Below are 27,402 nucleotides of genomic sequence, written 5' to 3'. Positions count from 1 at the left end.
ACCCTATGGGCTATGTACTTGTACTTCTCGGCAATGTTATAGACTACAGTCTACTCGAGTAATTGTCAGTTTGACTCCCAGCTACAGAGGTACTGCGACGACTCATTGGAATTTGGAATCATCCTCGGATACGGTATACCCAGGCCCGGGCCTCTACACCAACGACCCAGCGAATCCCACTAGTACCCCTCCGAAAATTATCATCCGAGTCATGTCCCAGCCTGCACGTGCGCTCCGACCTGCTCCTCCCTCTTCGTCTTCCTCTAGATCGTTGGGTGTATCGCTCGCACTAGGCTCCGCCGAGGGGATAGGTGTGGCGGTGGCGGTGGTTGAGGGAGCGAGTGTTGGGATGTCCGTCAGACTGCGGGGTGGAGGTGGGGGTGTTGGGGGGAGGGGGAAGCCGGCTGTTGAGGGATGGTGAGAGAGAGAGAGATATGGAGTTAGTTAGCGAGTTTGGTGTTATAGTAGACCAGTAGGGAGGGGGAGAGGGAGTCAAAGCTCGAGCGAAGAGGTGTCGAACATTGTACAAGTCCACCAGCGACCGGCGCCAACCTTGCTTCGCTCGTCCCGTCATCACAAAGCTAAGTCGAACCCGTTACCAGATTCTCGAACTTCGAGGTTCCAACGCCGAAGGGAGGGAGTCCCGTACACCCCCTTGCCCACGGGCCTCATAATACACAAAGAAATGCAAAGGCAAAGCGAAGTAGAAGGGGATTACTCACCAGCTGCACAACTCTCCCTCTGAACCCTCTCCACGGCTTCGACTTCCTCCCTCGAGCACCGCGTCTCAAGGCATGCCCTCGTGTCGGAGAGGAATTGGGGGCTGCGGCATGTGCATTGGAGGTTTGCGCTGTGGGGGTTCGTTAGGGTAGTTAGTGTTTGTGTTGGTGTTAGGGTTGACGAGGGAGGTGGGTGGGAAGGCTGGCAAATAGAAGGACATGGGGGATGGAGAGGAGGATTGGGATTGGGAAGAAGAGGGAAGAAGAGACTCACACACTCCCACAATCGTTCTGCTGTGCACTGGCCATCGTACACTCGAGTATGCAGGGTGAGATGCCGCTTTCGAGGAGGCGTAGACGGCCAAATTATCCATAATGGCCCGGTTTATCCATGCCTGTAGTGATCCATAATTGCATGGTTAGGGACCCTCTCAATCGTTATCCATAACCCCATCGACGGAGAACCAGGTTCTCATCAAGAACACCTGTCAATCAACTGTCGCTGTCCCTGTCAGTTCAAAGGAACCACAGCGGTGTTGGACAGGTGTCCCGTTGCACAACCGAACATGGCGGGATGCCTAATTCGGTCGAACTTCCGTGAAATTGGCAAGAAATGACATACATCGTAAATCCGTAATGTGTACAAATTACGCCTTGAAAATTGGTAGAGATATAGAGTAATGGTAGGTGTTTTACTGTATCTACACTCAAGCGCACCCGCACGTCTTTCCATTGTAGAAAAGGGTTTTGTTGGATTTGGTGTAAAATCATTCATTCAATGAATACTCAACGATATTTGGTCGCATAGTCTCAAGGTTTTGAGATGTCATTTCCGACTTTACTGCCTCAATGAACATCTACAGATCAGCGCAACAGGCCCCCGGGGTATGGTGGAATTCCTTTTCCATTATTTGGCTTGGCACCAGATCGATTTCTCTCTCTCCTCCCCATATTTCCTTTGATTACGATAAAACTCGCAGGGAACACCTTTACTAGCATTTCGAACATACACGCACAATACTAAAGCAATCGACGTTACTCTGCGAGCTGTATCCGCTTATCAGTAGAATACACTGATTAGCCTCTCGTGCGACATCCAACAGGAACGGACCCTCATATCTCGGCGTAATGGACTAGCACATGGACACCCTGCCCCTCGTAAAGTCTCAAGGTATGTACATGAGTTCTGAGCGTGTAATGTGAATGTCAATTCTACTACCATTGTCCTAGCAATCTCAGGACAGTTGGAAATAACACACGACAGTAATGAGTAGTCTACTATATCCAGAAAGGGAACCCAGGAGTCGTCTTTCCTTAATATAACAATTCCACGCTGACAGGGTGACGATGCAACTGGGAGGAGGATGTCCTGTTGGAAATCCTTCTGTGGAAAGTACATCCCCCATTGGGTTCTTGATTTTCGTATCATTTTTATTTCAAAACGCAGGGTGTGATATCTTGGGGTATGGAATCTATTTATACCTGGTGTAGTACCCCATACGCCCCGTCTGAGAGTCAGGCGACACACAGACCATGTTGTAGGAGCAGTTCTATGTTTTCGGCATGAGGCGGCACGAATGTTGATTCGATCAATTTCGCGGTAGTTGCCGGAAGTGCCCAATCAAAGATTTTTCGACGGGTGGCTAGGCCACCTGGCGTGCCACAGTTCTGCTACTTACAATGTGCCAATATTATACAGCTCCAATTTACCAACTTACGCTATAGAATGACAACAGGTACGTGGTTTGTAACTTCCCACATGTTCCACCCCGCCGTAACCTGCTACCCTCATCTTGACTTCCACCAATATGTCATCGTACATACTCTGGGCTTGTGCGCACAGCAGACCCCTGGTATCGGTAACGTGGATGTATATGAGTCGCTTGTCCAGGAGACCCAAATAGCTACTGACACTGTCCAGAAGAACGAGCGGAAATAGAGCTCGGTGCTATTTATGGTACATACCCTCCTAATACGGAAAAGAAGTCGGCTTTTGATGCGCCCATCACCGCCCAATCCAAAGCCGAAGGACGCCAAATGCTGGATCTGCAGAAGGATCTGGTGCGCTTGTCACAAGCAGTAAATGAGATCACAAAGAAGACCGATGGATCTGATTTGGACATGGAATAGGAGAAGGTATGCCATTTTGGGTATCCAGAATGTTATGGATAACGAACCCAGACGCAGCAAGTAGGGTATTAGGGCACGTATCCATGGGATTATGGATACAGTATGGATGGATATACCCACAAGTTATGGATAATAGCTACAGCATCTGGTGTTTCGAGCTCTACACATCATCAAGTAGAGTGGTCGAGTCGGAGGAGGTCAAGTCACGTCGAACATTCGGATTTAGGTTAGCAAGCAAGAAGTTGCGTGGAGGCAATTTGAATTTTTGTTTATCGAGAAGTCGATTCGTCGGTGTTGAGAATAGCGGTAGGTTTCGGATTGAATGGTGGGCGTTGTCCACGGTTGTTCAAGATCGAGCGAAGAGAGCGATTGCGGTGAGTCGATGATACGGGTGTGTTTCGAACGGAGCGTGTTAACCATGGGATGTAGTCCAGGGTTCGTAGATGGCAACACGTGTAGTCAGGAAGAAGACGAGGTACGCAGTACGCAGTCAGATTGTCTGCAGTATCATCGAAGAGTAAACGAGGGTGACAAACCTTCGTTTGATTGCGCCCTAACCAGGCCCACCACCGACATCGTCAAAAGAACCAGAACAGAATGGAGCTTCATCGTTTTCTAACCGTGTCGCGTGGCCTGTCGTTGCTAAAAGTTGAGAAGTGTCGTCACCCTGAGTAGAGGGAGCAGTCGTCGTCGAGCAGTCGTAGCAGTCGTCGAAGTCACTAAGTCGTAGTAGTCGTTGCAATCGAGCGGGAAGAGGCGAGCAGTGGTCGAGCAATCGTAGCAGGGTGAGTCGAGAAACGAACATTAGCCATGCCATTTATATCTACATCGGCCACATGTCCTGCGGGTACCCCCTGGCTGTGACGTGAAGCATGGAACCAACGTGGTTTGCTTCAGGTTTGCACAATTCATCGTTGACAACAGGGGCAATGACTGACAACGAGGCGACGGAATGATTTCGTACGAGGTGATGGAACACATTCATACAAGGGGACGGAGTGACCGCGAGGTGAGGTGAGGTGATGGAACGATGGCAGGTATGAAGCGAGCGAGTGGTATGTAGATAGGCGCTCGGTGTGGTCGAGGACGGTGATGGTGATTGATGGCTTGAAGGACTTGGGTTGGTGTACTTGTGTGAGGGTGAGGAAATCTTGACGTAGCGCTCGAATGGACTACTCGAATGGACTGCTAGAATAGAAGGGAATGTAGTGCTCAAAGTCTGCACGGGCATGGTATTTGCGTTTACAGAATTTTAAGCTTATCGATGGTGTTTCATCAGGAGAATGTCCAACCCACTTGACGAGGCTTTAGACGCTTGACCAAGCCGAAAAGCCAGTCAAGCACTCATCCTTGACCAAGCCAGGGCCCTTAACTTGACAAGCTCTTGATCGCTTGATCAAGTATCATTCAAGCTACCATCAATGTTCAAGTCATTCGACTTTGCTCAAGGTTCGAATCTTATTCAAGGGCTTGACTGTCGCTTGGGGATAGTGTATCGCTGTCGCTCCTTCCTGAAATTCGTACGAAAATCCGATGTATTTAGGGATGAGGTAAACTAAGAACATTGTACTAAGGAGCAGATGATAAGGTAACAGATCTAAGCAATCTACAATAGACTGGGGACAGTGAATTGCTCTAATTGTCACCATTCTCGTCATCGACTAGGTCGAAATCCGAATCTTCGTCTTGATTAGCAATAGGCGGGGCAGAGCGTGTGGTAGCGCTCGAGCGTCGCTTCTCTGGCAGAAGAGCAATGGCGGCATCCGAGATCTTCTTCTTCATAGGTTCTGTGAGCTTCGAAACAACCTTGTAGAGCTTGGAAGTTGTGTAAACCATGACCCTTCGACCTTCGCGTATCTCCTCATGGTCACCCCAGTTTCCACGCGAGAAATCGCTGTAAGGGCGACCTGGGATAACTTTCTCCCCCGTTTCGTAGAAGGTAAGTGCGCGTTTACACTAAACAGGAGTGAGATTTGCGAGAGATAAAGAGGTATTGACGAGGCGTACCGCTTGAATAGCCATAATCAAAGCGGCAGACGGAAATTCTTTCGAGCGTCGGTTTTGCGGCAGTGTGGTAAGAGAGGCGTAATGGACGGATAAGACGGATGAAATCAAGACTGATTGGAACAAGCCCTATACAGTGAAAAGTGTAAGTGCAAAGCCTGGTTACAGTGGGCCAACTCACCGCTCTAAACAGTTTCTTCGACTGGGCTCCATTTTCTTGAGCGTCATCAACATCGTCTGGTTGTTCTTCGTAGACGCGGTAATAAAAGACGCGTTCATGGTCTTTGCCGGATAGCGCCCAGTTGACGTATGTCTTGCGAGCGTCAGAAACGGAGTCACCTTGAGGTAAAGCTTCAAAAATAGCAGATTCGAGGGTTTTCGTAGCTTGATTGGCAAACTTGTTTCGCCATTGCGAGACCGCCTCTGCAGTCTAAGAACCAGTTAGCATTTCATTAGCACCGGGACAAAGATGGGACTTGCCAGCTTGCTGAAGATCGTAAGCAATGTTGGATCTTCCGCAAGTGGCTTGCGGGTTGGGAATACATTTGCGAACGTCGTCTCGATTTGATTGTCCTCAACGGAGACCCAGGGATCCTTGCCATGTCCAATGTCCTGGAGGATCAGGGGCACGAAGATGTTGTCGAACGCGTTCCGCAGATCTTGGGGTAGGTGCGATTTAGTGATATCGGATCGATTGAGGCGGGAAACCAAAAGGACTTGGGCGGAAGAGGGAGGCATAAATTCGGCGACTGATTCCGTGTTCTTGATGTTGACGTTGTTCTGGGGAGGCTATAGAGGTCATATTAGTGGTGTAAATGATGGAACGAGCTCGCTTGTTTGCTCACAGGTACTACACGAGCGCTCGCTGGGTGTTTGGCCACAAAGCGGTACAGTGGCTTGGCACCCTCCTTGATCTGTGCCCGTTCCCTCGATTCACCCTCTTCGTTATCACTGAAAGCGCCGTCCCCGAATTCATTTGTCTCGTCTGTAACCGGGTCTGATGTTGGAGGATTCGATGGACCCTCGCTCGAGTAGTCCATGGACGAAGAATCTGTTTGAAGTATCGAGTCGAGACTCAACAGCGCCATGAAATAGAGAACCTACGATCAGATCCACTGCCATTCCAGTTGCGGAGCCCTGCGTTAACATTGAAGCCCTTCTTGGCCTTCTTTGCTGGCCTCTGGGTCCTGCGAACATGTCGTGCGACGTGGTTTAATGGTTAGCAGCGAGCGCGGGGATGAATGGTAGTGGGCGTACTCACGTTGCGTTGCTATCAGACCGTCGACGCTTTGTCCCCCCTTCAGACTCTTCGTCATCATGAAATGCCTTTAGCTGGTCCATGACGAGCCGTGCTTCACCCTTGCGACGCTTCTCTGGAGAAAGGTCGTCAATCTCATCGTCGTCGGACATGTAGTTCGATCCCGAATCTTGATAATCAGACCCTCCGTCGCCGAACCTATCAACATCCATGAGGTCGTCGTCTTCAGGTTCATTTGGCCGTAAGCGCCGCTCCTTTACTGCAGGAACATCCGGGTCTAGTGGTGGATTGCTAGCAGACTTATCATCGGCACGTTGTTTACGAAGTTTCTGGTGTTCATTTGCTGCTGCCTGCGCGATTGCCTCTTGCTGTTGTCGGACCTCGGTTCGCCTTTCGGCGTGTGCTGCAGCCCTATCTTGCTGGACTTGTTCGGATGAGCGGCGGGTCGGTGCTGGAGTAGAGGTTTCTGGCTTTGCTGGCCGGGGGCGCAGTTCCCGTTCAGTCGACTGGGATTGTTGGCTTCGGAGTTGTCGAGGCAGGCTGATGGCTGGTGCCTTTGACGCATTCACAGAGCTGGATTTCTTCGACTTCTTGGAGGACATGGCGACGTGGTGGTAAGAGAACAAGCAGGAATGAACACACTAGAATTTGAGTGGGACTGTTCATTACTTGCAGAATTCCCACTCTCATCGATGATGGCCTTTTCATTTGTTGAAAATCGAATCCGTGGTCGCCTGTTAACATTCAACCATGTCAAATCGCACCAGAAACACTTACAAACCAAAGCCATACCGGTGTTCCCAATGTGGGAAGGGCTACACCAGCCCTCACGGTCTGAAGCAGCACAGGAGAGTCCACGAGCTGCCTGTCGCCCTCAGAAAGATACAAGATCAGCAGCAACCGCAAACTCAGCACCTCGACAGCTCGCGCGTGACCGTGACTCGATCAGAATCACCTGAACAACTCTCCTCTGTTCGTTCCCCTTCACTCGAACCACAGATTCTCGACACTCCATCTTTGACTCGTCCTCCCAATCGAGTTGAAACTCATCCAATTCTTGATGGTACGTGTTTCAAGTTTCAAGTCCCCACATCTAAGCGATAGTGATAATCGATTCAGGCACCCCTTGCGATGCTGAAGGCTTTGACTACGATGGACCACCAGAGCCTCCGTTCGAAAATGAAGCTCTCACTGAAATCTGCTACCCATTTAACTCCCCTTCCGAATTCCGCCTCGCCGACTTTCTTTACGTCAAAAGTGAAATGTCAGCCGGCAAAATCGACGAACTCATCGAGATCCTTGCTGAGCTATACCCCAACGAACCTCCACCAATGGCTAACCACCGTGAGCTCTATGCTCTAATCGACTCCATCAAAGAAGGCGAAGTTCCATGGGACTCTTTCTCCGTCACTTACAATGGAGAAAAGCCCACGCATGGCAGCATTCCACCTTGGATGATGCAACCGTACGAAGTTTGGTTTCGGGACCCTCTAAAGGTCATGGAGAGCCAGATTGGAAACCCCGACTTCAAAGAGAAGATCGACTATGCACCTAAGCGGGTCTATCAGAATGATAAGCGACAGTGGAAGGACTTGATGTCTGGGAATTGGGCATGGAAACAGGCAGTACGTGGTTCTTGCTTCACACTCTTAACGACACTCATAATAGCCTATCCCAGGATATACTTTCAAAAGACATCAATAATCACGGGGCTATGTTCGCGCCCATCGTCATGGGCAGCGATAAAACAACGGTATCAATTGCTACTGGACAAAACGATTTCTATCCCCTCTACGCATCCCTCGGCAACGTGCACAATTCCGTTCGACGTGCACATCGCAATGCAGTCGCATTAATTGGATTTCTAGCCATCCCTAAAAGTAAGTGGACGCCCTCCGTAACCAGCTCCGAAATAACTTCTATATTTCCGCAGCCAGCAGAGAATACGCAAATGACCCGAAATTCCGCCACTTCCGGCGCCAACTATTTCATACCTCTCTGCGACATATTCTATCTAGCTTGGAGCCCTACATGACGACACCTCGCATTACTCGATGTGGAGATGGCTACTTCCGCCGCGTTATCTACGGTCTTGGACCATATATCGCAGATTACCCTGAGCAAGCGCTTCTGGCTTGCATTGTACAGGGATGGTGTCCAATGTGAGTCCATTCACTCCTCCTTAGATTCACAACACTGACGGCAATACATCTAGATGTACCGCCCCTTCCAACGATCTCGATAAGGAAGCGCTTGATCACCAACATGTGTATCGATCTCACGACCACACGGATGACCTTTGCACTGCATTCAGCCTTCGCGAAGTATGGGATGACTATGGCATTGTGGGAGACATAATCGTAAGTTTGTAGCCCTCTCGGAATGCTGCCCAGGGGTCCTGACCATCGTTATCCAAGCCATTTACTGCATACTTTCCCCGTGCCAACATACACGAGCTCATCTCTCCAGATCTGCTTCATCAACTCATCAAAGGCACGTTCAAAGACCACCTTGTGGATTGGACAGTCCAGTACCTCACGGAGACACTTGGGAAGCAAGAGGCCGAGTCTGTGCTTGCCGATATTGATCGAAGAATTGCGGTGACCTCACCTTTCCCGGGCCTTCGTCGATTCTATGAAGGCAGAGGGTTTAAACAGTGGACAGGGGACGATTCGAAAGGCCTAATGAAGGTGAGTTTTACCCCGCGCGATACCGGAGCGTTCATTGAATTCGTTTCAGGTCTTGCTTCCAGCGATTGCTGGCCATGTCCCCGACCAGATTGTACACACATTTCGCGACTTTCTAGAGTTTACATATCTTGTACGGCGCTCCGTTATCACGGAAGACGACCTCGAACGACTCGACAATCTTGTAGCCAGCTTTCATCGCAACCGAGAGATCTTTCGTGACAATGTGCGACCTACTGGCTTTTCACTGCCACGACAACATTCGATGGTTCACTACCGCCATCTTATCCAACAATTTGGCGCACCTAATGGTCTCTGTTCGTCTATCACGGAATCGAAGCACATCAAGGCAGTGAAGAAACCATATCGCCGATCCAACCGCAACCGCCCGCTGGGCCAAATGCTCGTTACAAACCAGAGGACGGATAAAATCCTTGCCATGCGTACAAAGTTTCGGACAGTAGGTGCTTCGTCCTCAAGCACAGTCCCTCAACTTCCCCTTGAACCTTCAACTGTACCGGCAACTTCATTGGATCTCGAGAGCGACCACTTCGATGCCGATGCTATTGACGAACCTGCAAGTATGGGTGACATCAAACTAGCCAAACGAGCAGGTAAGTCGTTTGTATCTGCCTTCAATGTATGCCTCTCTGACCACCCTTCAAGTCCCCCGGCGCGCTCGCAACGTTTACGAGGTTGCTTCGGAGATTCAGCAGCCTCAGCTCATCGATGGAATCCGACAATACTTGTACAACTACACTGCCAACGGCATCGCGCAATCGTCTCAAGATATACCTCTCGACCTCTGTCCGGATATTTCAGCACTGAAGATTCACACCTACCCTTCAGCTCGTGCCGATTTCTTTGCTCCCAGTGACGTCTCCGGGATTGAAGGCATGCGTACGGAGCGCATTCGCGCTGTGCGAAGCTGGCAGGGAGGGAGGCCTCGTTACGATTGCGTCTTCATTGGGGCCTCTGATGAACCTGGATTCCGTGGGCTTCTCGTTGCTCGCGTTTTCCTTTTCTTCCAGCTATCCTACTGCGACGAGAAACATCCCTGTGCCCTTGTACAGTGGTACTCCACCGTTGGTGATGAGCCCTGTCCTGATACTGGGATGTGGGTGGTCGAGCCGGATTTCATCCGAGGGAAACCCTCGCTCGATGTTATCCATTTGGATTCCATCTTCCGTGCGGCACATCTCATTGGTTATGCTGGGAAACATCGGATTCCTATTTACGGTTTCGACTATACTCATTCATTAGACCATTTCCGAGTATTCTATGTAAATAAGTATGCGGACCATAATGCACACGAGATTGCTAGTTGATAGATGTGAATGTGAATGCAGGCTCTCCTCGAAGGCATTCTATGCACAAGTGGTGAAGCAAAAGCTATAGCGTAAGCTGTCATTGCAAGCTCAAATGATCCAAGTTCGTGCGCAGGTCGCGTAAAGTTCAAGTTCAATGATCAAGCTCAAGTTCAAGCGATCAAGCTCAAGACCAAGCGCTGGCCATTTTACTGATGTTAGCGCCCATTCTTGGTTCTCGAACGCGGTTCCGCTCGCACCGCGGAGGGTGTTGCTGGATTGGCAGCTTGGATGAATGGATGGGCGAGGAATTATTTAGAGATGCCGAGGTATGTACGGCATCTTATCGATAACGCTACTTATAAGCGCTCAAGAAGTTCAAGCGTTTCCTTGACGTTCCGAGTCCTTGAGGCGTGAGCTGATAACGTGTTCGTGGTTCGGGCATATCGGCGTGTACGGTGTTTTAATTTCAATTTCTTTTGGTGAAGGGGTTTCACTTGTGTTATGGTCGTTCAGGCCTTAGGGGTCAGCGACGACGTTGTCACTCTCAATAGCTGGGAACTAAGGGGATAGTGAGTGTATCGGACTACCAGACCCTCCCGAGACAATGAAACACAAGGACGACCATCAAGGTAACGCAGTAACGCCAACATAAGGGCTCGAGGATGGAACATACAACCACTCAGCCTATAGATGCTGGATAGGACACGCGCCTCCCCCGCAGAGCAATCTATTTTTATCGCACTCTCGGTCTTATCGGGCTTATCTCTACATACAGCTTTCGTGTGACCCTACAAATTGACTTCACAACTGTTCTCGAACTCTACCTTCTCCCTATCCCCCTTGACTCCGACAACGGTATATCTGCACCTGACGCTCTTTGGCTTAAACCTCACCTTTATTGACAACTCGGTCTCTAATGGCAAGCCTTTTCTCCCCGCATCGCTGGGGTCTTCAGCTAACGCCCACCTCGCTTCTTCGCGTCCAATCCTGACTCCTTTAATCGACATCTGGGTAACCTGCGTCGCCACCTTTTCCACCCCTTTCTCTCTCTCGTAGTTTCCGCCCAGCCTGAATCCTTCGACCGAGATACCTACATCAAGTCCACCCTTCTGCCGGTCAGTCGAACTGAGCTCGGTGTGTGTCTCGTTTCCGAGGACTTCTTGCGGGGAGACATCGATGATCTCATTTCTTTCGATGTGGAGCGTGAACGCGATGGAGAATATCCGATCGGGAGAAGGGGCGATGCATTTTACGAGGACGTGGACGCTGGGGTTGTCGCTCGGGGATTTTAATCGACTGCAGCTGAGTTCGAAGGCGACCACCATTGAGTTTGAGCCTCCTTCGCTGCCTGACGAACCCGCCCCGATTTCGTGCTTGAGTAGCACTGGAGGGTCAGGATCGGGGTATGGGAAGGGTCGGAGGGTCGGACTCGATTGCTCCGATACTTTGAGGAGAGATTCCGTGTCGAGCTCTGTTGCTAGCTTCTCATCCCACGGCGTAAGGTACTGGATTTCGGGGAGTATTTCGACGGAGTTGTTTGCGTTGGACAGACCGAGCGAGGGGCAGCAGAACGAGAGAAGGTGGAACGGCGTCTTGTTAACATTCTCCTGTGGACTATTTGACGGTTCGTCTGCTGATTTCGCCGTCGGTGGGGAAGACAGCGCTGGAAGTGCGATGTTTTCGGCAGAGGTCGCTTTCAGCTCGTCGTATAACGATTGTTTGAATACCCTAGAGAAAGAAATGATCAGACTTATCCCCAAAGCAGATACATGGTATTAATCGCGTACCTAAGTAGTGCGACATGCGTTATGGGTACGAGCCCTTCCGACCCGTCCTTGTTCGTGCATCGCAGCCATCCCGGGCATACGAGCTCTTCGCAAATGATTGAATCGCCACGCTCGACCTTTAGACCCTGTATATAGGAGAGCTGCAGAAGCGGGCCAATCAATGCATTCGCGTGGTCAGCATTTCGAGAATATGGAATAGAGTTTGATTCAGACGCACCTGCATCTCTCCAGACCACGGGTGTGTTACGAGGAGGTACGCCCCAGGATACTCCGTTCGAACGCGGGCGTCACCTCCACCTCTGAGGCTATACACGAGGTGAAGCACAGATCCGGGTTGGACGTTGTAATACCCGAGCGTCCTCCCTTCCACGAACTGCTTCCCCTTGAAGATGAGCCGTTGGCGTCCTGGAAGCCACACCACAACGCAAAGAGCAAGAAGAAGATAAATCGAGATGTGGTTGACGACCTTGAAGACTGCCGCTCACTCACCTGGTGATGGCTCCCCTTTTGTCCATAGGATGAGCTCCAAATCCTCCACGTCCATGTTTTCGTCGACGCCAATTGGGATGGTGGTCCCTCTGAGTGTTTTAACTTGAATTTGGAATGTCGGCGTGTACGTCGCTGGGTCTTCACCATTGCTGAGGACAACTCCGATACGTAGCATGGATCCGCTTTCGATTCCATAGTCCTGGAGCGTTCGGGAGTTCGTCCGAAGTTGTTGGTCACGGTGGAAGAACAGGAGTGGGTCTGGCAGAAGATCGCGCCAGCTCAGCGTTCGATGAATGGACCACTTGGTCGGAGATGGACGTACCACTGGAACAGCGCAACTCCTCCTGGAGCAACCTTTTCAGTTCTGAGAACGTTATATCTTTGCTGACATTTAGGCTTGTAGTGTCACCGCTCGGAAGCTTGACGAAGAGAAGGATGCCCTGGTATACACTGCGCCTGCTCAACCCTTGTCGTCGAACCTTTGGAGAGTGAACTAGGCCTAGCGCCCAGGACCGTGGGTGAGCAGCGGCCTCTTACGAAGTATTCAGAGTCGCACCTTGCTTCTGATCAGCCATCGGTGTCCGGACAAGCGAAGATCGTCGGGATGGGCGAGGTAGTATGTAGAAAAGATCTGGGGACGACTGTGGCCTTTCGCCTCGACCACTCAGATACCACGTTGTCATTCTCATGACGAGAACCCCATGGAACACGAGGCAAAGTGTCAACGAATGATATGACAGTTATCTGATGCTAGCTAAAACAGTGCCTGTAAGCAGTTGAAGGAATAGTCGTATCACGGCCTCAGGGATTTAGAAACCAACTTAAGATTCAAGGTTCTGCAAACGTTAACAATCGGCTACCCTATGTCTTCCCGGCAATGGACTACTCGAGTAATTGACAATTTGACTCTCACCCACATAGGAACTGGGACGAGTCATTTGAATCATCGATACCCTCTACACCAACGCCCAAGCCAATCCGACTACCCCTCCCAAATTCAACATCATACCCCACGCTCCACCAGTCCGACCTGCTCCTCCCTCCTCGCCTTCGCCTTCCTCCAGCTCGCCGGGCGTATCGCTTGCACTAGACTCCGCCGAAGGGCTAGATATAGCGGTGGTTGAGGGGGCGAGCGTCGGGATGTCCGTCAAACTGCGGGGTGGAGGTGTGTGTGTGTGTGTGTTTCCAAGGTCCAGCAGCCTCGTGGGCACCGTAACCCCCAGGCTGACTAATAGAGAGGAACTCCCAGAACTCTCATCAGCCCAGTAAGTTGTCGGGACAAAGGGCGACTGTCGCCAGCCCGTAGGTAGTCGATGTCCATCCCAGAGTAGCCGACAACCCGAGGAGTTTTAATTCACGATTTCTCCCGTGTTTGGGTCACAAATACTCCCATATACTTCCTATTTTATACACATTGGTTCTCGAATATATATATGCGGCAGTTTGTGTGTTACGATGCTACCTGTCGAAGCGTCTTCATGACCTTGTACGCAAAGGGTGCCACTATCACGCTGGCCTTGTCGATGCTGATGAGAATGCGCAGTTGGTCGGTGCCCCTGCTCCCCACGCTTCGGATGCGTTCCATATCGTCTGGCTTCAAGACGTTCATTAGCAGCTGTCGCACCCTCTGTCTCTGGGTGATCACCTCAGCGACCCCACGACATTCCAATAGGACGTGTTCGGGTGTCTCTTCCGCCTGTCCACACATTCGGCACCACCGCTCGTTTAGTGGTATGCCTGCCCACCGACCAGTTACCGAGCGAAGGGTGTGGTTTGCGACCAGTAGTTTGGTGAGCGCCACACGGTGGTCTCGATTCCCGATTCTGAGGTACCCCCGCAAAGACCGTCGCACCACTCTAACTTCACCCGATCCCACTCGCTCCTTCCTCCCGTGTAGCAGGTATAGCAGTTCGTTGTCCTCGAGGAGCGTGTGTAGCCATTTGTCAGCCCCTGTCCGGATGTCCTTTGTCAGATCCAACCATATCTGCTCATCCCGCACCGACTGGGCGTCCGGAAATGACGTCGAGTAGGGCAGCTCCGAAATCACAGCTCGCAAGTCTGCTACCCAGTTGCCCTTCCCCATCGCGTCCAGTGCCATAGCCTCTTTCAAACGCCTCCCGAGCCAGGTGTCCCCGAGGTAGCCGTACATAGTAGCGGACACAGTCGATCGCGAGCAGCAGGCGTCGAATACGGATGGGGAGCATGCCCGTCTCCGTGAACAGGACCACGCGTATGCTGCGCTCGCCTACGCCCAACACCCGTCTCAGAAATGCTAACTGGACCCGTTCCAGCTTCTGTAACTGGTTGGCCACCGTATCGAGGATGATTTCACACCCGTGCGTCAGGTGAGGGTCCACCAGCGATTGGTACAGCTTGAGGAGATGAGGCACGGGCATCTTTCCAATCAGTGCTTCTAGGCCACAGATACTGAGTCCCACCTGACGTGCCTGCTCTGCCTTCTCGTCGTAATGTCGCGACAGCAGCATCCGTGGTTTTGACGAGACCTTGAAGCCGATGTAGGACTGCGCATCCACTACCGACACCACCTCATCGCCGAACCGAAACTGGGGCATGTCGGTGGAGCGGGTTCCAAACACCATGACCTCGGACTTGACACTGTTGATGATCATGAAGTTCCTGCCGCACCACCGAAACAGTCCAGACATCTTCCTCTGCAGGCCCCGTGCTGTCGTCGAGAGAAGGAGAATGTCGTCCGCTTGCTCCAGGTTGGTAACCGGGGTCGTACCAAGAACCACATCGTCGTCGTCGTTCGGTATCCATTGCGGGAGGTCAGCCATGTACAGCACCCACAGGATAGGCGAACATGTGTCACCAATCAGAATGCCTATTGTCGCTCGGAAGGCCTCCGACTGCTCGTTGTTATGGCGGACAACATATTCCATCTCCCGATACAGTTTCCGGATCCAATCAAACAAGGTGGTGGAGTCGGTGGGAGGGGGAAACCGGCTATCGAGAGAGAGAGAAAATTAGTTAGCGAGTTCGATGTTTTGGTAGCGCAGTAGAAGGGGGAGAGGGGAGTCGAAGCGCGAACGAAGACGTATCTAGCATCGTGTAGTAGGCCCGTAGCACAACGCTCGAGCATCCAAGACCCGCTGTCGACCACAGTCTACCACCAGCGCCAACCTTGCTTCACTAGTCCCATCGCAAGCCCAATTTGAACCAGAATCCGAACTTTCGAATTACCAACGCCAAGGCGAGCCTCTTACACTCCCCCGGGCTTCATAGGACAGAAAGAATGCAAAGCGAAACTAAAACGGGGACTCACCAGCTGCACAGCTCTCCCTCTGAACCCTCTCCGCAGCTTCCACCTCCTCCGTCGAGCACCGCGTTTCAAGGCACGCCCTCGCGTCGGATAAGAATTGAGGGTTGCGGCATGTACATTGAAGGTTTGCTCTGCGAAGATTCGTTAGCATCTCGGACGTTGAGGGGTTGGCGCTAAAGTTGAGAAGCTCATAGGAAGGCTGATACATTGAGACAGGGGGATGGACTTCGACGGGGACTTGGATCGCGAACTGAACGCCGAATGGACAGAGAAGGTGGAACTGCGAGAAGTAGGACTTGGACGAAGGAAGAGAAAGTGGTACTCACACACACTCCCACAATCGTTCTGCCGCGTACTCGCCATCGTGCACTCGAGTATGCAGGGCGAAATCCCGCTTTCGAGCTCTACACGTCGTCAAGTAGAGTAGCGGAGTCGCAGTAGTCGAGTCGTCAAGTCAGAGCAATCCAGTCAAGTCGTTGGGCGACGTCGATCATTCGAATTTCGTTTATCGAGCGATGAGACATGCCGATTCAGTTGCATCGCGTGGAGGCAATTCGTCGGCGTTGGGAATAGTGGTGGGTATCGGGTTGAAATGGAGGGCATTATCCACGGTCGTTCGAGCGAAGCGATTTCCGTGAGTCGATGGCACGCCCATGGGAGATGGCGTGCGTTTTGAATGGCGTGTAACGTTTAACATGGGTCGGGGTCCAGAATTCGTAGATGGTCAGACACGCAGAGTCAGCACAGAGGCGAGGTACGCAGTGAGTTTGGCTGTAGCAATGTTAGAAAGCCAAGAGGGTGACGCACCTCCATTCGATTGCGCCCTAACCCGCCCCACCACCGCCATCGTCACAAGAACCAGAACAGAGTGGAGCTTCATTGTTCCCTAATCTTTGTCGCTGTGGCGTGTCGTAAACCGCTATCAGTCGAGGATCGTCGTCGAGCAGTCGTAGCAGTCGAGCAATTGTGCGGTCGAAGCAGTCGTCGCAATCACCAGTCGAGCAGTCGTAGTCGTAGAAGTCGTTGCAATCGACCGGGAAGAGACAAGTGGCAGTCGCGCGAGGAACGTTGAGAAACGAGCACCTCGCCACGCCGTTTGTATCTACATCGCCCACATGTCCTGCAGGTACCCCTGGCTGTGACGTGAAGCATGGAACCAACGTGTTTTGCTTCAGGTTTTGCCGGCTTGGTTTTTCTCGAAGGCAGTTCCGCGATTGAGGAATGCCTTTTCGACTGAGGGAATGGCTGTTAGAGTGCAGGACGGATGTCGAGGTATGTACGGCACCTTAATTATCGATACCGCTTATCGCTCGAGAAGCGTACGTATCAGAAGGGGTTCCTTGACGTTCCGAGCCCTCAAGAGCTCAAGGCGCGAGCTGATAAGTGAGATGTACATATTCGTGGTTCGGGAATATCGGCGTGTACGGTGTTTCTAATTCAATTCCTTCTGGTGAAGGGGTTTCACCTGCCTTATGGTCCTTCAGGGCCAGGGCTCAGCGACGACACTTGTCGTGGTCACTCTCGGTAACTGGGAACTAAGGGGATAGTGGGTGCATCGGACTACCAGACCCTCCCGAGACAATGAAACACAAGGACGACCATCAAGGTAACGCAGTAACGCCAACATAAGGGAGGATGGAACATACAACCACTCAGCCTATATAGGACACGCGCCTCCCCCGCAGAGCAATCTATTTTTATCGCACTCTCGGTCTTATCGGGCTTATCTCTACAGCTTTCGTGTGAGTCGCGGACTCATCTGACCCATCATATTCGGCATGGTGGTGAAACCTTTATCGTCATTCTGTTATGCAGCCTCCAACGGCATAGTGCGGCAAATGAGGATTAGAACGGAGACTCCAGTACGGAGAGCCGTTGAGTGTTGACTCGAGACGACTCGGCCAAACAGTCCACAAGACTGTGCCAAACAAAGCCCGCACTGGGACGGGAGAGCCGGCGCTGTGGTGCTGTGGTGTGGTAAGCATTCGCTCAGCCCAAACCGAACGAACTGCTCTGGTGTTAGTGAGGCTGGGTTCAGGTGTTTCGTGTTCCGCCCTTTTGTTCTTGTTTTTCTTACCAAACACTTTACCAAACTTCAAGGCCAGCAAGTTCGACTTCCGACTTTTGACTGTGCAGTGTTTGGTTCCGTTCGACATCCACCACCGTTTTGGTTCGTTCGACATCCGACGCCGACGTTAGGGCTTCGTTCGACATCCACCGCCGACATCACGCTTCGTCGACAACTACGCATCTTTTTAGTCCGACAACGACGCACATAAACACCACGGACAGCGTTTTTCGAGGGGTCGTCGCTCATGAACTACGACTTTGACCAGCGCGACCTCATCTAGTCAACGCGAACGAAAAAACCGAAAGCGAACCAGACCACGAGATACGTAGGAGCTGGATTTTGGAGTCGACGAACGAGGAGAAGGAGTATACGGCATTAGAAGGAGAAGGAGACTACGACCTAGGAGACGAAGAGTACCGACTAGGATCGAAGAAGACTACAAAACCAGGAGCGAAGAAGTATACACGACATTAGGAGCAGAAGGGTTAGGAATATTTCGTTGGTGGAGGGAATGAACGACGATGCGCAAGAGGCCGCTTTGGGTTTGTTAGGCCTTACACCCACCAACCTTGTTGACTCGACCAACCCGCTCACCGCCAACATCGCCCACACGACGACGCCGCTTGACGCCAACCACAATCCCAACACCGACACGACGCCGCACGACACCAACCACAAAACGACACCACTGGACACCAACCACAAAACCAACCGAGTGGGCATCGCCAAACCGAGCCCGTTGATTGGGGGCGAGAAAATGGTACCCTCGAAGCGGAAGGCGGTCCATCTTGATGTCGAGGAGGAGGTTTTACCTCCCGCTTCGATACAGCGCACGACGTCAAAGGACCGGGCGGCGTCTTCTTCTTCGACTACACTGAACCGTCCACCGGCCGCATCTTCGAGTCGACCGCCGTCGTCCACAGCGAACCGGCCACCCCAGTCCTCAACGCGGCCACCCACCTCATCTTCGACTCGACCGCCGAATTCGTCGACCAAACCACCGAGGGGTAGTCTAGCCACAGCACCACCGCTAGCGACAGCATCATCACAAGACCCCGACACGACGCCCATCGACACGAACGCCATCCGGTGCATTTGCGGGTCGACGTTCGACGACGGCTTCAGCATCGCGTGCGATATCTGCGAGCGGTGGTGCCATGCTGCGTGTTTTGATATTGTGGAGGGGAGGGTACCCGAGGAGTGGAGGTGCTGGGAGTGTAGTCCCAGACCTGTGGATTTTGCGAGAGCGGCGAGGCTGCAGAAGGAGAGGGTGAGGATTATTTTGGATGCGCAGGCTGTTGGGGGTCGGGAGGCTCAATCTTTGTGTTATTCTATACAGATGCAGGGTCAAGGTTTAGGGCAGGGAGGAAGAGGGGGAGCAGGAGGGTTGGGGACGCCGGGGCCGAGGAGGAGGGCGAGTCCGGGCTCGGCGGTGGTTGAGAAGGATGGGCGGAGGAGGAGGGCGGCGGCGGCCTCGGGGGACGGGGGGAGCCACAAACGCCGCCGCAGAAATTCGACGCATCATACGCTGACACCGGTCCTCCCCACCGTCGTTGTGAACGGCGCGCACGGCCACACTGAAGACACACCGCCCACCGATATCATCGACGTCGAGGAGGCGTGGAGTTCGTCGTACGTCCATGTTTCGAAGGATATCGTGCCTAGTGAGGAGACGAGGAAGAAGCTTTGGGAGGAGGCGCAGAAGTGGCGGGGGGTGTCGGCGTTTAGCACGAGTTTGGACTCGGGGGCGCCTGTTGTGCTGCCGAAGGAGACGATTGAGCATCCGCCGAATCTTGCGGTGCGTTCGCTTGACCCGCAGACGTCCGTCCACCCAGCCCTCTCCTTCTCGTCATCGAACCATAGCGTCCGCCCGCCGACATTCGCACTGCACACCACCACCCCTATCCCCTCGCACTCTTTCATCTCGCCTTACACCTCCGTCCTGACCCCTTCGCGGCATTACGTCGAGGACGTCTTGAATGGCTATGCGAGCACGGGTCTACCGAAACCCTTCGTCCATTTGTTGGGCAAGCCGTGGGATTTGGCGTTGGATTCGAGGATGGTGGGGTGTGAAGGACGGTTTGTGAGGAGTGGGTGTAGGCCGAATGCGGTGCTTCGGCCTGTTATTTGTGAGGATGCGGCGGTGTCGACGCGGTCTAGTGCTTCTTCGAGGAAGAGGAGGAAGAGTTCGAATTCGAAGGGGAGGGATAAGGATGGTGGAGGGAAGGATAAAGACGGTGGGAATGGAGAGGATGTAGAGGAGGAAGAGGAGGCGCCCCTCAAGTTTGGGTTGTTCGCGCTTAGGGATTTGAAGGAGAATGAGGAGGTGGTTCTTGGATGGGAGTGGGATGATGGTAATGTTGTGCATACTCTTCCTGCCGTTGTGGAGAGTCCTTGGATGTTCAAGTGCGTATTCGTTCTTTTTCTTAGGGTTTCGTTGCTATTATTTCTTCTTTCCTCTTACCTTTTCTACTTCTTTTCTTACGAGCTTTTTTGTGGGCTCGCTGTCCAAGATTTTTGGCATTACTCTGTTCTCGATTCTCCTTACGTTGTAGACGAATGGTTTACCTGACTTTGTAGCACCCTCCGTTCGGCATTTTCATCGCTCGCGTCGTCGTGTGGCGATTCGATATCAACCACGCATCCAACGTCCAACCTGCGCCACTCTTCAACCAACAACCCTTATGACGACCACAATTCCACCGACCACAATTCCACCGACTACTCAAACAGCTCGACGCAGCTCGCCCAATTACGATCTCAGATCGCCAACATCCTCCATGCGCTGAGTTCGACGTTTACGACGTGCGCGTGTGGAGCGAGGAGTAAAGAGTGCGCGTTTACGTTGATGGGGAGGTTTGTTAGTGGGGAGGTGCCTGAGTTTCTTGGTGGGGGTTTTGGGCGTGGGGAGGAGGCTCGAGAGTTTAGCGATGGGAGGTGTGGAAGGGGGGAGTGTTCGAGGAGTAGAGAGCGAGTGGGTGATAGAGGAGAGGATAGGGAAGGGGTGAGGGAGGTGGAGGGGGAGGGGGAGTTTAGAGAGGGTTCGTCCAAGGATGGAGAAGATGGTGGTGTTCTGCGGGGAGGGCTTGGGAGTAAGCGAGGGTGTAGGACGAGGGAGAGGGTTGTGGGGAGTGGTGGGTTGGGTGGGTTGGAGGTTGTTGATTTGACGGATGGTGGGTTGGAGGGAGAGGGTAGGAGGAGGGCGGGGAAAGGGAAGGAGAGGGCTGTGGATGGAGGTGGGGATGGGGAGAGGGAGAGGGTTGGGAGGCGGAGACGAGGTACGTTGTTGTTCGTTCATTCTTTCGAGGGTTTCTTTCGGGGTTTTTGTTGGGTTTTATTCCCTCTTTCTTCGTCATTGGTTTGTTGTAAGGTAGGCTAACGTTGGACTTTTTTCTTCCAGCCTCTTCTCGATCACGACACGACGGCAACGCAGATGTCGAGTCGGTGTCTGGTTCACCGCTCGTCGATACGCGTGAACTACGGCCTCCTGATCCTGATCGGATGGACGTCGACGACGGCGAACCGGCAATATCGGCTCGTGGAAGGAGGTTATCGGTGGAGCGTGCTGAGGGTGATAGACGTGACGACGCGGTTGTGGAGGGCGAGAGCGAGAGCGATAGACCGCCCGTAGAAGAGGACATGCCGCCCAAGATGAGGAAGAGGTGGATGCATAGGGCGTTGGGTGCGTTGAGGGAGAAGTTGGGGAGGGAAGGTACGTTTTTTATTGGGTTATTTTTGTTGGTGTGGTACGATGCTGATGCTTATGGTGATTGTAGAAATGTCGTCGATGACAACGACGGATGGTCCGCCGGTATCTACCAGTTCGACGATCAATGGTCCTCCGCCGCCTACGAGTTCGACAACGAATGGTCCTCCACCTTCGACGAGCTCGGTTCTGCACGATGCGCAGCTGCTCCACCCGCCGCCTCCTCCTTCGTCGCCTTCGAGTGCTGGGACGGATGTTGAGATGGAGGTTGATGTTGGGAGAGGAGGTGTATCGCCCGCTACGTCCTTTGCGCGCATGTCGTTGGTCTCGCCCAGGCCTGAACCTGAACCCGACAAGACGACTGTCGAGAGCGAACCCGAGACACCCGCTTCAGCCAACCACCTGAACCCGACCTCCATCGGCCGCCTCGAGAGACCGACGTCACCTAACCACCCTCGGAACTCGAACAGACCCAACCCCCTCGAGAGACCGACCTCGATCGACCACGAGAAGCGCACCGTCGAAAGCGAAAACGAGGAAGTGGAGAGGATGCCCCCTCCGCCTACACCGAAGAAGAGGGCTAGAGCATCTGCTACGTTGCCTGCTATCCCCAAGTCGCCTGTTAAGCGACGGGGGAGGAAGAGTGGTGCTGCGGCAGGGGCTGGCAGGAGGAAGGCGAGGAGGGTGGTTGTTGTGGAGGAAGAAGAGGGCGCGGAGGAGGGTGAGGACGAGGCTGGGAGGAGTACGGTTGAGAGCGAGGACGAGGACGATGGCGAGCAAGGGCCCAGGCTACAGCACCCTGCTAAGCCCGAGGTTGCGAAGCAAAGCGAGGTTAGAAGTGATGGGGAGGACCATGACGAAGACGACGAATCACACCTCCACCTCGTACCGCAAGATCCGAACGAGATTATACCGGATACGCCCATGTCGCCTAGTCCTACGCCCGAGGCTTTGTCTTCTGAGGAGGACGATGGCGGTGATGAGGCGGATGAGGCGGTTGTGGTGGTGGAACGGGAGGAGGAGGAGAGGGAGGAGACGCCGACGAAGGCAATGACGAAGAAGAAGGGTGCTGCTGCTACGTCGAAAGCCGCGTCGAAGACCGCCAAGGGCCGGGGACGGGTTTCTTCTGCGAGGGAGAAGGTCGAGGAGGAGGTTTCGACGTCGACGGTGCCCAAGGGCAAGGCTGTGAAGACACCCAAAGCTAACGAGTCCGGGAAGAAGACCAAGGCGAAGGCGACGGGAGGCGTGAAGGTGAAAGCGCGGAGGCGGACGATTGTTAGTGATGAGTCGTCTGAGGAGAAGGAGGATGTGCCGTCGAGGGATGAACCGCCGCCTCGCGACGAGGTTCTCTCGAGGGACGAGGTCAGTGTGCCTTCGAGGGACCCAACACCCAAACACGCCACCGTTCCGTCGAGAGCTGCAAGCAAGTCTGCGACGGAGAGTCCGGCGTACTCGCCTTCGTCGCACGTTATCGAGTTGGGGTATCCCGGCCCTGAAGTCGCTAAACGTGAACCTTATCAAGAACGGCAGCGCGAGCGTCAACCGTCGACGAGCCCGCTCTCTTCTCCGCCTGTTTCTGCTCTCGCGTGGATAGGGCGGATAGGAACGAGGGGGAGAAGATGGATGTTGATGGGGTGGAGAAGGAGCCTCCTACTCCGTTATCGCCTACTTGGTCTGTTGGGGAGAAGGATCAGGAGAAGGACGAATCGGCGAAGGATGGGCGAGCCTCGACGACGAATGTTGAAGGAGCTTTGGCGGGTGGAGGAGGTATACGCTCGGCGCCGATGGATATTGACCTCGATGCGAGGTCGAGGTCTGCTTCTGTCATACCTGGGTTGGATGTGGGTGTGCAGAAGCGGGTTAATGGGGGTGTTAATGGATCGAGCGGTGCGTGTCGTATCGCTACTGAAGGTTTCATGTTTTCTAATTGGTCTGCTGTGATTGTAGATTCCACCTCGACGACAGCAACAGCTGGTGCCACCAACCCTTCGTCGGATCCCGGATCCCTTTCAGAGGGTACTGCTACGGGCACAGGTGTTGCTTCGATACCGATTGTTCCAGCACCTGTTCGTGAACCTACGCCTCCGCCGCCTCCACCGCCGAAAGTGAAGATGACGCTCAAAGACTTTGCGATGCGGAAGAGGAAGCAGAGGTTGGAGGAGGAGAAGATGGGTGGGTTGAAGGATAAGGAGAATCAGGGTGTCGCCAATGTTGGCGAAGGTGGTAAGGAGATTGGTAAGGGGAAGGAGGGGGTGGTGAAGGAGGTTGAGATGAAGGACGATAGTAGGAAGGAGGATAAGGCGATGAAGGCCGACGAAGTAAAACGGTCTCCGACTATCGCTCCTGCATCGCCGAGTACGACGACTTGGGAATCGCCTGCGGTTTCTCGAGCTTCACCTTCGACTTTCCGGGAGTCGCCGTCCGTCTCTCGTGCTTCACCGTCCTCTGCTCGAGATTCACCCGCCATCGCTCGAGATTCACCCGCCATCGCTCGAGAGTCACCTTCCATTGCTCGAGAGTCACCTGCCATGCCTCGAGACTCGCCTCTCATCACCCCTCTTTCACCTCGTCCGCCCCGTGGTTGGTCAGATTGGAGCGCGCCCTCGCCTGGTTTTGGATCGGTTGACTCTCCTACACCTGGAGGATATGGATTTGGTTCGACGGGTATCGGGTCTGGTTATGGTAAGTTTGCATTTCGTTCTTTGACTGTCCGTTGTGGCTCATTGATTGTTCCAGGTGTGGGTTCGCCGTCTAACCTCCTACTCGCTGGATCCGCATCAACCTCTGCAACGCCCGCGGCGACTACGACGACTACGACTACAACCGGCGAGCGCCCACGCGACACCCGACCAGCGTTCGAGAAACCTGTCTTGTCGTTGAGTTCGCTGATTAGTTCGCCACCTCGTTCGTCAGCGATGCCCAGTTCACTCTCCTCGGCGTCGACCATCGTGGCTTCAGCTCCCCTCGCCGTCGCTTCAGCACCGACCTCAGTGTTCTCGAGTTCCGCGTTTGGAGCTCCCACGCCTGGTATGGAGAGTACGGCAGCTACTGCGATGTACGATTATTATTCGCAGTTTGGGCCCGATGGGGAGGAGTACGGTGCGAGGAAGGGGGAGGAGAAGGAAGAGAAGCGTGATAGTGGGGAAGCCTCGAAGGAGGGGGAGAAGGATGGAGCTAGTGCTGTGGCTGCAGATTCCAAGAACGGGCGAGAGGAGAAGGACGACGACGCGGTTTCGTTGGGTGACGAGGAGGAGGAGGGCGAGGATGTCAGTGGAAGGATTCCCGTCCAGTCTACGCCTGCGCGTGTAGGCGCGATCCCCAATACCACGACATCAAAGGCGATGCAACCTCCGCCTACCGCTCCCCGTGGTGGTATCCCCTCAATGGGAGCAAGACGGACGACACCGACACCCATTCCTTCAGCGCCACGTGGTCGATCGAGGGATGCGAGGACGCCGTCTGGGCCCGCTGCGTTCCGTGAGGGAACGAGGTGGGATAGGGACAGGGATGTGAATGGACGTGGGAGGAGTGCGAGTGTTCATGCGTCCAGCCCGCCCCCGCCTAGTTCAGGACTTGCAGCTCCACCTCCACCGCAGAGTGCGCCAGCGTTTACGAGGGTGGGTGCGCCTTCGGCGTCACCTTCGACTGCTACCACGGCGGCGAATACAACCGCTACGACGACGACCACGGCGACACCGACTGCACCTCGTCCCAAGACTATCCCTACTGGTCCGAGGAGTTGGGCGCAGTCACAAGCGCAGGGCAATCCTCCCTCGACGAGGTGGGGTTCGCCGACGTCGAGCTCCGGTGGACCGCCGTATGGGCGCGGTTCGTTCTCTTCGTACCGTGATTCTGGGTATGGACGAGATCGGGATGGTCCGTATCGCGACTCGTACTCGTATCGCGATCGGGATAGGGACAGGGATAGATCTGTGTATAGAGACTTTGTGAGGGGTGATAGGGAGCGAGAAGGAGGTGGTGGTGGGTTGGTGTCGTCGGCGTCGGTGGGGTGGGGTCTTAGTGGGCGGCCGCCGCCTGCTGCTCCTCGTGCGTTGAGGGAGAGGGAGGAGAGTCGGTATGGTGGGCGTAAGTGAGCCTTGACGTCTGACGTCCATTGTGGCTTGGGTTTTTGGTTTCGTTGGGCTTTCTGTTGTCATGTTGAGGGCTTTTACATTTCTTGGAAGATTGTGTTTTAATCGAATACCTGTTACGCTTTATTTTTCTTTATCATTATTACCTCTCCTCTCTCTTTCTCTCTCTATTAGTAGTCTTTTCTGGGACTTTTAGTTCTGTTTTTCTTCCCCTCGTTTTCCTCATCTCTACGTGTTTTATCGTCTGTGAGTATGTCTGTTATGTTGTGTAATATCGAGGGAGACTGTCACGTCGTACTTTGGACAACGGGAAGTCCCCTTGTCTGTCACCGTGCTCCGTGATACATCTATGGTACTTGTTGGTGCTACTCTTACTGCTACGCTTATGTTCGTATTCTTTTTTTCGTGTTTTAGTTCTATAGTACCATCGTATTTTCGACTCGTTCAAATTCAAGTTGGAGAGGCGCTCGGCGAATTGAATATCTAGACCGCCATTGCTCTGATATATGTCATTAGATGAAACACGCTAGTAGAGCTCTTTGATACACCTTGCACGCGGGAGTTCCCTTCTCTAATTCGACGCCGCGTTCAAAGCTGGATGCCGTCTCCAATGCGATTACTTTGGTCTCGAAGTACGATGAGGTCGTATAGCATCTACAGGCGGGCGACGGGCGTCCAAAAAGAACGTGGATCTGCCTTTGGGCGCTTAATTTCCATTGCTACTAAATGCAGTCCCTGAGGGTACCGCGCGCTCGTGCAGAGATCCCATTCGACGAGATGTCGAGATCAATAAGCGCTGATGTTGCAATACCTCAAAGGCAGTCCAGGTCTGAGGGGTCTGCCTGACTTCCAAAAGGCGATGAAGCGACTCCGAAAGCCGTCTTGTGTGGGCAAGGATTTCCTAGCAGTTCGCCAACTTTCATTGATCATTCCCTTGCCTGACCTCCGCGCGTCGTACTCGTTTGCATCAAAATTCATTGGCAATACATAGGATACAGTGCGAAGAGTCGCAACATCTGGTCAGTCAGACTCGGACTCGGACTCAGAGGCGGAGTTGTACTCAGACTTGAACTCGTCGGGGATAGGCCCCGTGTACTGCAAACACATATCCTCCGGTAAATCCTCCTTCAAGTCATCCAACGCTGACATTGTCGTAGGCATCACCCTATGCCATTTGAATAACCTTGTCTTGATTATGTCCTTCTCGTCTGAGGGAAAGCTCAACACGTCCAGGAAGCGGTCAAGAATGGCGTCCCGGTTGTCGTAAAAGTAATCGATATCTCGTCGGTCTGCCAAATGGGTGATGAAGTATATCACATTGTCGCCCGTTGGGTAGGGATATACACGGGGTGCGAGAAAGGGCTCGCTGGAGATGGCGATGGTGGAGTGTCGAGCGAACCGTGAGGGGGTGGTAAATGCACGAAACGTCAGTGAGCTGTCTCTTTCAACACCGGTAGAAGTACTCACGGACTACCGAGCTTAACCCAGTCGACCACTGCCTTGGACGCGACAACGTCTGCACCATGCACACCGTGGCGGCGGTTCCAGTGGTGATGCCACCCAGCAGAGACAATGAAGCCGGCAAAATACATCGGAACGGGTATCTTCACTCCAATGTCGGGCTTATAGAGGGGCTGCACAGGAAGACGACGGTCTTTGATCCTTTCGTCCGTAAATTCAAAGGCGGCGGGGAACGCTTCTTCACACCTGTTTGGGCGGTTAGAAATGATAGACTTGGTGGTGGTGGTGGTGTAATTAGCCGAATGGTCTACGTACTCGGTGCGGTAAGTCGCGTACAGGTATCGCGGGGAACGTTTGGAGCGTGCTGATATCTTCGGTTTCGTCATTGGGAGTAGGTGGCTTGCTA

At 53.3% G+C, this 27,402-nt stretch overlaps 6 protein-coding genes across 6 annotated transcripts; 2 read left to right on the top strand and 4 right to left on the bottom strand.

Moving 5' to 3' along the window:
- Nucleotides 1-153: 153 nt before the first annotated feature.
- Nucleotides 154-1,028, bottom strand: CC1G_15233 (hypothetical protein; the record flags this gene model as incomplete). The annotated part of the gene is made up of 3 exons (XM_002910279.1): nt 154-404; nt 723-850; nt 994-1,028. 3 exons carry the CDS (start codon nt 1,026-1,028, stop codon nt 154-156), a joined length of 414 nt encoding a protein of 137 aa, XP_002910325.1.
- Nucleotides 1,029-4,484: 3,456 nt separating this feature from the next.
- On the bottom strand, nt 4,485-6,713 carry CC1G_12173 (hypothetical protein; the record flags this gene model as incomplete). Its single annotated transcript, XM_001833739.2, has 7 exons — nt 4,485-4,805; nt 4,857-4,982; nt 5,035-5,283; nt 5,313-5,642; nt 5,699-5,904; nt 5,958-6,040; nt 6,115-6,713. 7 exons carry the CDS (start codon nt 6,711-6,713, stop codon nt 4,485-4,487), a joined length of 1,914 nt encoding a protein of 637 aa, XP_001833791.2.
- A 148-nt stretch (nt 6,714-6,861) lies between these two features.
- On the top strand, nt 6,862-10,126 carry CC1G_12172 (hypothetical protein; the record flags this gene model as incomplete). The annotated part of the gene is made up of 8 exons (XM_001833738.1): nt 6,862-7,174; nt 7,231-7,736; nt 7,790-7,991; nt 8,045-8,273; nt 8,327-8,471; nt 8,529-8,801; nt 8,851-9,412; nt 9,465-10,126. The coding sequence occupies 8 exons, from the start codon at nt 6,862-6,864 to the stop codon at nt 10,124-10,126; spliced, it is 2,892 nt and encodes a 963-aa protein (XP_001833790.1).
- A 3,708-nt stretch (nt 10,127-13,834) lies between these two features.
- On the bottom strand, nt 13,835-15,182 carry CC1G_12170 (hypothetical protein; the record flags this gene model as incomplete). Its single annotated transcript, XM_001833736.2, has 2 exons — nt 13,835-14,334; nt 14,384-15,182. 2 exons carry the CDS (start codon nt 15,180-15,182, stop codon nt 13,835-13,837), a joined length of 1,299 nt encoding a protein of 432 aa, XP_001833788.2.
- A 3,067-nt stretch (nt 15,183-18,249) lies between these two features.
- CC1G_15232 (hypothetical protein) lies at nt 18,250-25,538 on the top strand (the record flags this gene model as incomplete). Its single annotated transcript, XM_002910278.1, has 7 exons — nt 18,250-20,144; nt 20,319-21,016; nt 21,139-21,450; nt 21,515-22,925; nt 22,967-23,331; nt 23,392-24,126; nt 24,181-25,538. 7 exons carry the CDS (start codon nt 18,250-18,252, stop codon nt 25,536-25,538), a joined length of 6,774 nt encoding a protein of 2,257 aa, XP_002910324.1.
- A 1,017-nt stretch (nt 25,539-26,555) lies between these two features.
- On the bottom strand, nt 26,556-27,382 carry CC1G_13199 (hypothetical protein; the record flags this gene model as incomplete). Its single annotated transcript, XM_001833733.2, has 3 exons — nt 26,556-26,970; nt 27,003-27,242; nt 27,312-27,382. The coding sequence occupies 3 exons, from the start codon at nt 27,380-27,382 to the stop codon at nt 26,556-26,558; spliced, it is 726 nt and encodes a 241-aa protein (XP_001833785.2).
- Between the last annotated feature and the right edge of the window lie 20 nt (nt 27,383-27,402).

Source organism: Coprinopsis cinerea, assembly GCF_000182895.1.
Source record: "Coprinopsis cinerea okayama7#130 chromosome 10 map unlocalized cont3.10, whole genome shotgun sequence".
NCBI classification, from domain to species: domain Eukaryota; kingdom Fungi; phylum Basidiomycota; class Agaricomycetes; order Agaricales; family Psathyrellaceae; genus Coprinopsis; species Coprinopsis cinerea.
Note: the sequence above shows the minus strand (reverse complement) of the source record. Positions and strands in the feature narration are given on the sequence as shown.